The sequence below is a fragment of the Hippocampus comes genome, unplaced genomic scaffold (genome assembly GCF_001891065.2).
Source record: "Hippocampus comes isolate QL1 unplaced genomic scaffold, H_comes_QL1_v1.1 scaffold223, whole genome shotgun sequence".
Taxonomy (NCBI): domain Eukaryota; kingdom Metazoa; phylum Chordata; class Actinopteri; order Syngnathiformes; family Syngnathidae; genus Hippocampus; species Hippocampus comes.
The window spans coordinates 161,127-172,272 of NW_017804808.1; the positions used below are offsets into that span (position 1 = coordinate 161,127).

General features: G+C 42.0%; 1 protein-coding gene across 4 annotated transcripts in view; it reads right to left on the minus strand.

Annotated features, from left to right (window-relative positions):
- sptan1 (spectrin alpha, non-erythrocytic 1) overlaps positions 1-10,892 on the minus strand; it is a 77,859-nt gene extending 66,967 nt beyond the window's left edge. For 3 of the 4 annotated variants that reach the window (XM_019862878.1, XM_019862868.1, XM_019862861.1), the window contains exons 1-9: positions 10,765-10,892; positions 5,122-5,363; positions 4,809-4,934; positions 4,135-4,275; positions 3,412-3,692; positions 3,179-3,323; positions 2,942-3,096; positions 1,512-1,647; positions 1,305-1,406 (exon numbers count right to left, since the gene is read on the minus strand). In XM_019862878.1, coding sequence (XP_019718437.1) covers positions 1,305-1,406; positions 1,512-1,647; positions 2,942-3,096; positions 3,179-3,323; positions 3,412-3,692; positions 4,135-4,275; positions 4,809-4,934; positions 5,122-5,358 — 1,323 coding nt within the window. In that variant the 5' untranslated portion in view covers positions 5,359-5,363; positions 10,765-10,892. The remainder of the gene's footprint in view (positions 1-1,304; positions 1,407-1,511; positions 1,648-2,941; positions 3,097-3,178; positions 3,324-3,411; positions 3,693-4,134; positions 4,276-4,808; positions 4,935-5,121; positions 5,364-10,764) is intronic. The other variant, XM_019862886.1, reaches the window with a different exon arrangement.
- Positions 10,893-11,146: the final 254 nt, after the last annotated feature.

Here is an 11,146-nt window from a genome sequence, read left to right on the forward strand (position 1 = left end):
GGTATCTGAAAGCTAATGTCACTGTTATGGGAACGACTGCTAGACTAATAAATATTTAAATAAAGCGGCCGACTGCTTGGCGTGTCACCGTTGCATTGTGGGAAATGTAGTATTGGTGCGTGTAAAAGATCTGCGGGCTCTCGGCTTGCTGCGGTCCGCGGGCCGGTTCTAATCATAAATCAATATCATCCCAGGGGCCACTCAAAACATTCTCGCGGGCCGGATTTGGCCCGCGGGCCGGCACTTTGACATAATGCTCTAAATTGTCCCTAGGTGTGAGTGTGAGCGCGGATGCTTGTTTGTTTCTGTATGCCCTGCTATTGGCTGCTAATCGGTTCGGTGTGTCCCCCGCCTACTGCCCGAAGACGGCTGGGATAGGCTCCAGCACCCCCCTGCAACCCTTGTGAGGATAAAGCGGATTGGAAAATGGATGGATGGATGGATGATCAAATATCAAAAGTAATTGTTTTGAGGCAATCCATCACCTATCCTGGTCATGGGCAAAGTGCTGTTTACTGAGCAGACTTTAAGTATGGCATACCCTGGACTGACAGTTAATGGCGACGTCAGTCTGCACGAATGTACGTCTGGATGCTTCATGATCACAACGAAAGTCTGGCATCTCAGAATTTTTGGTCGTCTTACTGCATAGTGTTACGTGTCCTACGTCATCCTTTGATTGGTTCTTCGGCATTGACCAATAGGAAGACAGTGCCCTCCTACACATGACGAGAGAGTGGATGTGGCCCACACAATCACAATGTCTCTAACAACAATAATCAACCATATTTACAATTTCATATGTAACATTGATGAAAAACTGATTTCTCAAGCGGCACGCACTGTTTATCAACAGCCCTCCCATGGCCACCCAAACCCACCACTGCCAAGGCAGGGGGGCGGTGAGCCTCTGGTCTGCTGCTTCGAGACCTCTCATTAAGTGAATGGGAATCGCTGAGCTTACCAAACACCAAAAAAACCCAATTGAACTTCAGTTTTTTGGGGTTTTTTTCGTGACGGTTTGCGACCTTGAATAAATCCTGAGGAAAAAAGCATTTGCTACATAGTTTTGGGTTCACACTGAGATTGTTACAAACGCATACAATATGGAGTGTTACACACACATACAATATAGTGTGTGAACAAAGAAATTCTGTAACAGCTGACAAAACGCTATAAGGTCACCATATCACAGTGGGATACAAATACATGTGACATGCAGGGCCCAGGGATTCAGTGCGACATACCAGTGACAATGATAAACCTATGCATGTAAATAACAGCTTACTTTGCATCAATCCTACCTTTTCCTTCACTTCCTCAAAGGCATAATGTCCGGTATTAAGCAAAGTCTGACCAGCTTCATCAGTGGCTCTGAAACTATCCTCATGGGCATCAATCTCTCCCTGTGAAAAGAGGAAATTACATCAGCACACATTGAAATTTAATGTTAGAAGTTAACAGAAAACATGATCATATTTCAAAAGAAATGTATGAGAAGGGATTTTTACTTTATGCTCCTGATGGCGGTCTAGCAGGGCCTCAGCCCCAGCGACATCATTAGCAAGTTCATCAGCATTAATCAGGGCCTTCATCTCTGTTACCCAGCTTGTAAGATCTCTGAAATCTGCAGTGAAACGCTGCAACCTAGAGATAAAGAAGATGGATAAATCTGATGCCACATCTTTTATATTCTCAGTTGCTAACATCAGATTATCATCTGATGTTAGTTCACATTTTCAGATGATAGTGATTAAGGTTGCAATCTTTCTTTTCTTACGAGCTGCAAATACAGTACAAATGTGCCTTTTTAAATTTCTTCTCTGCAGTTTGTTTGCGTTCCTTACTTCAGCTTGTCTCAGAATCAGAATCATCTTTATTGGCCAAGTATGTAGAACACACAAGGAATTTGTCTCCGGTAGAACATGCTGCACTAGTATCATCATAAACAAGGACATGACAAATAAGTATGGAAGGACATTCCGTAATGTAAGTGAACCGTTGTGCGGTGGTACCACCCGGTGACAACTGTGAGACAATGTGCAAAGTATCAAGCAGAGCTAAAGTGATCAGTGGTAGAATAAAATACTATAACAGTTGTACAGTTGGTGCAGAAAATCATTGAACAAATTTAAAGTGACCAATAGCAGTTTTTGTCGTACAAGTGTGCAATTATGCAGATGTCCTTGAGTGCTTTAAAGTGCCTGGTGCTATGGAATATAGATCAGTGACAGTGGTTCAAGTGAGTACAGAGCTGGAGCTACAATAACTATAGCAGGATGCTGTTCCACAGGGTTGTGCAAAATTGCAAAGAGCCACTGTGCAAGTAGATTTGGGTTACTGTTTAGGGAGTTAATGGCTAGAGGGTAGAAGCCGTTTAAGTGTCTGCTGGATTTGGTGCGCATGGATCGGTAGCGCCTGCCTGAGGGGAGTGCTGTTGCTGGAAAAGGTGGTGGGCAGGGTGCAGGGGGTCCAGTAGGATTTTCTGTGCCCTTGTCTTGGTTCTCAAGAGTGGGTAGGGCGGTGCCAATGATTTTTTCCGCCGTTCTAACTGCCCGTTGAAGTCGGATTTTGTTCTTTTTTGTGGCGGCCCCAGACCAAACAGTGATGGATAGATAATACTAGGGAGCGCGTAACCGAGGCTGCCTCACGTGTCGGCGCCATCTTGATTTCTCATGCACTGATTCACAAGCTAACGGCCAATCAGTGATCATTTGTCACGAAGACCTGACTGAATTCAATCAAATTAACCCCGACTTAAAATGGTGCATTCTGCACCAACCAGAAGGCATAAATTGACTTCCCGACTGCCAGATTTGTTGGATTGGTGTGTAGAGAAAGGTCTTTCTACGCAATATCTCCGTGAATGCTTAGTCTCAGGATTTCCAAAGTGAGAATGACTTTGTATATAACTCATTTCAGCAATGCCCTGGTATTATACCGGTTAGCGTCATTCAGACGGGCATGACGCTCAGCAGCCAAACTGCGAATGCGCTCCCAGTTTGTGATGAGTTCATCTTTCTTGAGGTGGATCTGGGAGGCATTTTGGGAATGTGTTTGCTGCAGATGCTCCGCATCACCACCTAGTGTGTTGACCTGGAAATCAACAACAACAAGAATGGGAAATAAGTCACAAAACTAACATTTGTCTGACCTATTGTAATGTAAATATCCTTGCCTTATCTTCCAGAGCAGCCAAGTCTCTCTCTAGACCCTCATGTTTACGCAGGAGAGCCTGTACACTAGCCAAATCACGTCCAAAGTCATCAGAGGCCATAAGTTGCTCCTTCTCTTTAATCCAGCTGATGGTTTCATCGACATCCCTATTAAAATAATAAATAAGCAGGTTCACAATCAGAAAGTTCAAGAGAATCAGCGTTTCAACATAAATCCACATAATGACTGTTTTACCTGTTAAAACGTTGCACCTCAGCAGCGCCAAACAGTTTGCCTTGTCTTTGCTGGGCCAGGCCCTTCAGTCGCTGCCAGGCAGCATTCACCTCATCCTGCTTGGAAACAATCAGCTCAACCTCAGGATGGTCTTCTTGTTTCAGCTTGGCCGCCAGCTGGTTCACTTCATTCACTCGTTCCTCGTGTGCTGCCAAGTCTGTCTGAAATTCCTCAAACTTCTTCTGCAGAAGCTCCACATGCTCAAGGTCCTGGCCTAGCTCCTCTGATGTCGCTATAGCCTCCTGTGGAGCAAAGAAATGGAAATTCCTCTTGTGTTCTGCTACCTTTAAAAGGATAACAATGAATACCAAAAAAAAAAAAAAAAAAAAAAAAAAACTTAAAAGGTAAAAATCACATTTCACATGAAATTAAATTTCATTTAATAAATGAAGGTCAACAAGAAGAACTGTCCAGATTTAAGGACGTTTGGTTGAGAGGTTCGCTCAGCAGAGCACCAAAAAGCAAAGTGTGCATCATCTGACTAAAACCAACTGCTTCAACCCTGTTTGCCTGCTATTCTGAAGTACGACGACAACAAGCAGTTCTTAGAAGGACAAGAGTTTCCCTCTTATTAAAACAGAATTCAACTGCAAGAAACAAAATTAAACAATATGGCTGCTGGACTCTAACACTCAATCACATTCTATGCCACTCCTGAAAAAGACACTTTCATTAAAATCCTACCTTATCACTGATCCAGCCCAAGGTGTCTTCACACTCACGGATGTATTGGACAAGTTTTTGGGCCTGCAGGAGATGCATTCCCTTCTCCTTGGTTCGCAGCAGCAGAAGATCCCAGAGGCGCCGTAGCTCCTCAAGTCGAGACTAGTCAGGTGGTAAGAGAGATGATTGAAATACTGAAGGTTAGCAAAGAAAACTGCACAAAATAGCAACGGCAGATTTAGTTCATTTGAAACGCTTTACCAGCATTTGCACCAAATATGGCCGAAAGTTAAAAGATCCACAGCATTCAAAAGAAATTCTGTATTCACGTCAATTCATCACCTACCAGTAGATACTCAGCCATATTAATACTTGAAAATATTGGTCTCTGTTGTGTCCGGTAAGGCGTGTAGGACTGAGTAAGATTAAAGTATTAAGTGAACACATTTAAAAAAAAAAAAATCACTGAATGAATCAGTTTGATTTCAACCCCCCCACACACACAGCATACTATCTCTCGCTCTCTCTCTCTCACACACACACACACACACACACACACACACACACACACACACACACACACACACACACACACACACACACACACACACACACCCTAAGTGCACCTGTCCAACCCTTCGTGGACATAGGGCATGTGCACAACAGATAAGAGCCATTGCATCATCAGGTCTTACTCTAATGGTCTCGGATGCAAAATGGCCTTCGTTGATCATCAGGTTTCCAGTCTCGTTCAGTCTGATTATGGCCCCAGCATTGGCTTGAACTTCAGCCTCAAAGGCTTGATGCTTTTGCAGCTTACCCTGCGGAAATTTTTGAAGAAAAATGCATGAATACAACTAAATATTTAACTGTTACCACCAGCAACAATACCTCTCAAATAATGGGGACTAATGTGGGGGTAGCTTGCCTGGAGTTCCCTTATTCTTGCCTCAAAACCAAGTGTGGCATGGATGGAATAAATATCTGCCCACAAACAGACATGCGCACCTGCAGGTTAGAGGGGTCCTTGTAGTTCTCATCAGAGGCAATTTGCAACTTCTCCTGGATCCACTTCTCCAGCTCATCTGCATCACGGCGGAAGAACTGAAAGCGGTAGGAGTCTTCCAGCTTCTGACGCCGCATAATAGACAGGTCCTTGAAGCGCCTGTAGCGATCCAGCACTTGCTGCCGGCGCTCTTGGATGTCTTCAGCAGTCTCCAGAACTTTAACTCCGGTCGTTTCCATTTTTTTCCTAAGAGGACGACAAAGATTAGTATGTGCATGACTGTACATACTGCCCATCAATAATTGCTAACCAGTGTGCCCTGTGGTGTGCCATAAAATGTTGGTGATGTAAAATGGGTGCCTTGGCTCAATCAAGTTTGAAAAACACTGCCAAAGATTACCATGAAAATATGGTCATAGATGATGACAAAGGTAGACACCGGGGCTCTATTCATTTCTACTATTAGATGCATCGCGATGCAGATTAATACAGTCTGAGTTCAATAATCAGTTATTGGCAATACCTCACAAAGCCATAGCCCCAGAAAGGCCACCGCATTCAATAAAAAACATTCTCTGGAACCAATGAGTCAGATTTTCAAAATTCTTGCCGCGTTGCACTGAGGTTGAAGTGGCCATTCAAATCAAGACACAGAATTTGGGGGAAAGCTTGTCACACTGCTATTGAGAGCAGAGCTAGAGAGCATGACATCCTCGGCTGACTATTTCATAAAGAAACGGGTATCAACTAAATAGTCACTGTTTGGACTCTGAATTCTCGGGTATGTGTACAAAGTGCATAACTATGAATGGGAACAATTATGCCAACATCGGCCATGTGAGTGGATAAATCTCTGATATTGGCAACACATGATGTCACAGAAATCATGACATCCCAAGAACCCCCTTGTCCCATCACATCACCATTCTTTTTCAGCAACTTCACTGGCTCTCAGTAAAATGCCGCATCCAATTTAAGATGCTCCTTCCTACCTTCAAAGTCATTCATAACCTTGCCCCTCCAAACCACTCTGACCTCCTCCACATCATCACTCCAGTCCACGCCCATAGATACTCCTCCATCCACCTGTCTGTTCCACCTGTCCATCTCAACATGAGGGTGAGAAGAGCCTTCAGCCACTCCGCTCCCAAGCTTTGGAACTCTCTGCTACCTGAGCTTCGCAACTCACTCTCGCTTACAGCCCTCAAATACAAACTCAAAACACGCCTATTTAAGAGATCCTACTCACTGTCATGGCAATGCATCATTTTCATTCTTTTTCTGCTATTATTATTATTATTATGATGAATCTAATTTTCTTACTTCTGCATAATTCTGTTAGATGTACAATGTCCTTGAGTTTCGAAAGGCGCTTTCAAATTGAATGTATTATTAATAATGTTATTATTACAATCATCTTATGTACTGCATTTTATAACAGTTGTGCTCTATAAATAGCTGCGTTTTTGTATCCACTGTATGTAACTGTGTTAACAGCATAGTCTTTGTTGACTTGTGTTTCGCAGCCGTACCCTTGCTGACCAAACTCGTCCCAATGTCCACAGACATCCATTCTTCTGCCTTGCTTTTGTCTGACAATTTGCAATGCCATCAAATCTATTTCAGATGTTAAAGCTCGGCTGTCGTTGGAATTTGATGACTTTGCTTTCCATGGTCAAGGTAAAATCTGGTGATAGACATGTGTTGGTGCAGAGCTTAGCGCCTACCATTCCCCAAGCATTTCAGCCCGTGAGCAGCAGCCATAGCAGAGAGGATGGGCGAGTGTGCATTGTCACATCAACACGTCATTTTAATTATTTTCCTAAGCCAGCTCGAAGCTGAGTAGCATGCCCTTTCTCATCGATGTCCTTATGGAAGAGGAGGGAGACGATGTATATGTGATATAATTGACACATACAGATTCTGGGTGAGGGTGGGTGAACAGCATTGGCGATTACGTTATCTGTAATTGCCATTTCAATGATAATGCAACTGATATTTTTCTCAGGTTTTCCGAAATCTTCTTCTTCTTCTCCTTTCGGCACGTCCCTTTTCAGGGGTCGCCACAGCGAGTCATTAATTCCCATCAGTCCCTGCAAACCGCCCTATCAACTCGCATGTCCGTCTTGGCAAAAGTTTTACGCCGGATGCCCTTCCTGACGCAACCCTCCCCATTTCTCCGGGCTTGGGACCGGCACCGGGGAACAGTGTACCCCCAGGGGAGGGCACTGCTCCCCAGCGGCTGGGTTCAGGTTTTCCGAAATAGTCGATGCAAATGACACGCGATTGCAGGGCACAAAGACAACTAACCATTCACACCCACAATCACACCTATGAACCATTTATATTTTAAAGTTCAAACAGTTACACTTTAATGTTTTTAGTAAATAATTACCAACTTAGAATTTTATGGCTGTAACACATTCCAAAAAAAACTGCGACAGGTGGCCAAAAAGACTAAGAAAGTTGAGGAATACTCCTCAAACACCTGTTTGGAACATCCTACATTGACAAGCAAAGATGGGACCAGGTTCCCCTCTTTGTGAACAACTGCGTGAAAAAAATAGAACATTCTAATGGTGGCTCCTCTTGTTGCATGTTGTCTTGAGAGGGAAGAAATTTCATCCGTGCTGTATGCATCACATTTGACAATAAAGTTGTACTTTACTTGATGTTCCTCAATGTGCAATTACAAGGAATTTAGGGATTTCATCATCCATGGTCCATAATATCAAAAGGTTCAGAGAATCTGGAGAAATCACTGCATGTAAGCGGCAAAGCCAAAGACCAAGATTGAATGCCTGTGACCTTCGATCCCTCTGCTGGAACTGCCTCAAAAACCAACATCAATGTGCAAAGGCTATCAACACATGGGCTCAGGAACACTTCAGAAAACCATTGTCAGTAATACAGTTCGGCGCTACATCCCAAAGTGGGACTTTACTTCTACAATGCAAAGCAAAAGCCATTTATCATCACACCCAGAAATGCCGCTCATCTTAAATGCAAAGTGTTTTGGGAACTCGTAAACATTCTGTCCTCTGGGCCAACGAGGAAAATAACCATCGGTACTGTGATAGAAGCAAAGTTCAAAAGCCAGCATCTGTGCTAGTATGGGGCTGTGTTAGTGCTAAAGGCATAGGTAACTTGCACATCTGTGAAGGGACCATGAATGCTGAAAGGTACATACAGGTTTTGGAGAAACATGTGCTGCCATCCAAGCAATGTCTTTTCGCATGTTATTTACTATATTATTTCAGCAAGACAATGCCAAGTTGCTCCTGCATGAGTGCATTGTATAAATGCTTTTCCATTAAATGCTATCCCAAAGCAGTATTGTTGATCGTTACATTAATCTACATTCGACATAAGTGCAGTGAAGCAATACTCTCTTCCTGTGCATCCATTAGCAGTGACCAACCGATTTCACGGACAAATGCCTTCAATGTGCAATCATATGTCACACACCAGCCACCAGGTGGCAGATTGAACAACAATGAAGAAGTGAATCCTATATTCAAGACGATGGTACATTGGGACCATACAACGAATGCTTATTGGAGTTTGCTGAAGATTTTTTTTTGTGCTTTGTAAAAAATAAAGGAATTAAAATATTCTTGCATTCATGCAGGCTTGTAGAATGTCAGCTTATATCAATAGTACACCTCAAATGCATGTACACATAAATGGTCGTTTGACCCTAGCATCCGACAAGCTGCAGTTTACTGTGCAATAACAAACAGACAGTCAGGTTCCAATTCCCGCCCCCCCCGCGAAATAAAATTATCATTTAGAAAAGGGAATTTGGATTTCCTTGAAAATTATGCTAAGTTCCATTGCATAGACTAGTTATAAAAATCATTTTTTTTCAAAAGCTTAAAAATTTGGAACGGAAGCATAACATTTTTGACCGTAAGTTTCAACACATGACAAGTTTGTAAATTTATTCACCCCAAAAAAAAAAGTCACCTTTATTTCAGCATTGAAATGGGATTGTACTGTATCATGGCAGCTTCATCATCGTTGTTATCCTGACTACACATTGTTGCATTGTTTGTGCAATATTTTTGTTATTCGATGATTTTACTCTCTCAAGACTTGAAAAATGGTTACGTTGACGATTTTCAAACTTTGAAATGGTATTAGTCTGTTTACATTGATTAACGATCATCCTGCCCTTATGACTTTTCCCGTCTGTGTGTGTGTGTGTGTGTGTGTGTGTGTGTGTGTGTGCGCGCGCGCGCGCGCGCGCAAAATTACCATGCTACAGTTTTACTGTACGAATTAATATAAAAATATTTATGAGTCAGTATGCCTTCAACAACGGTGACCATCAATTTGACGGCTCAAATTCATTTGAATTAAATCAATCGCACCGCTGGGGCGGCACTGCCTTTCCATCGCATTGATCTTTGAGAAAATCTGCTGGTCACCATTGTCTATAAAAAAGTTACACAATAGAGGAGGCATTGCGTTTGCTTCAAAATATTGATGAGGCTGAGTCTGAGGATGAGTGGTTGCTGGAAAACCAGCAAACTGCATTTGTTGTCAATGTGTTCTTCAAATAAAGTTGAGTTGAAATAAAAACAGACTAATAGACCAAGTATGTATTTTTTTAAAGGATGAAATCAGTATGCATCATTACTAGTACGAGTGTATGTACTGTACTTCTATATTTAGAAGCAAAAGTTACTTCAGGTAAACAGCTTGACAGGTGACCCTTGACCTTCAACGTCACAAGGAGATGGATGTTAGGAATTTGACATTCTGGCAGAGCACTGAGCACCCCTAGTGGTCATTACCATGAATTGCCTCTTTATGAGCTCTAGAAAAAACGGTCAACGGCGCCGTATTTTTTTCATTATTTTGTTTTATAATTATCCACAAAAAATACATATAGTTTCCGTTTGAATATGTACACATTCGGAACCCTTACGTGGATATAACGTATCAATCATGAACGGTCATTATGTCTATATCAATGCGGCACTTCAGCCATGCCAAACTGTAGCAATGCACCTCCACTGGGCGGTTCCCCATTCGAAATGGCCGACGAGCTGTTCAGCAGACCTTGCATCGTTAAACCTACAAGATAATTTAACTACAAACCTAAAATACTTTGAGACAAATTGCGCAAACCATACAATACAAAATCTGCATTATCAGATATTATAATTTGTGTCAGTGAAAATGTGCTGGATTTGGAAGCCAGAAAAAAATATTGTACTAAAAAGGCGAAATCTTACCTTTCTACATACAGATGCAAAAATAATATAGTAAGTTTTAAAGAGTATGGAGGTATCTGACCTTAAATAAATAAACAAAAGCGCTACAATGTACATCCACTTTTCTAGAATCTAGGTCGAATGGCATCTTTTTTTCTAAATGGTGAAAATGTAAGCTTTAACTTGGTTACAAGCCATCCGACAACGATGACCTACTGCGTTATCTCACCGATTTACATCGCGAAAATATTTTCGTAATATTGAACTGGAAACACAAGCCGCTTGTTTGAATTAGCTACCAAGCTAGCGCTCGACGGAGATAAAGATTAAGTATTACATAATTTGTGTATGCAGTGGACGTTGTCCCTGCAGCGAATATAATAAACATTAAGCGCAAAATTCGTCAAGCATAATTCCTCACCTTTTTCTGTTGTTAAATTAGCGAACAACGAAGCAGCGTTAAAAGCCTCCGATAGCGTAGGTCGTCGAAGAATGACCAGCTGCTGTTTGCGTCCTTTTTTTTTTACTCCCACAGCGTGACGTCAGTTCTGCAGCACCGATATGTACAGGAAGCTGTGCTAGATGACGTTCGCAAAGACAAACGAATGCGTTAAGTTGATGTATCTTACATTTAATGTATCGTTTTTGTCCTCCACATTTTATACAGTATATACAACATATTATCTTTGTCTTACTATAAACATCGAAAGACGCGCAAATGCTTTTGACTCTTTTCCGAGGTAATTAAAAATAAAAAATAAAAATAGTTTTTTTTTTAACCTTACCCGTTTAGTGCTAGTCA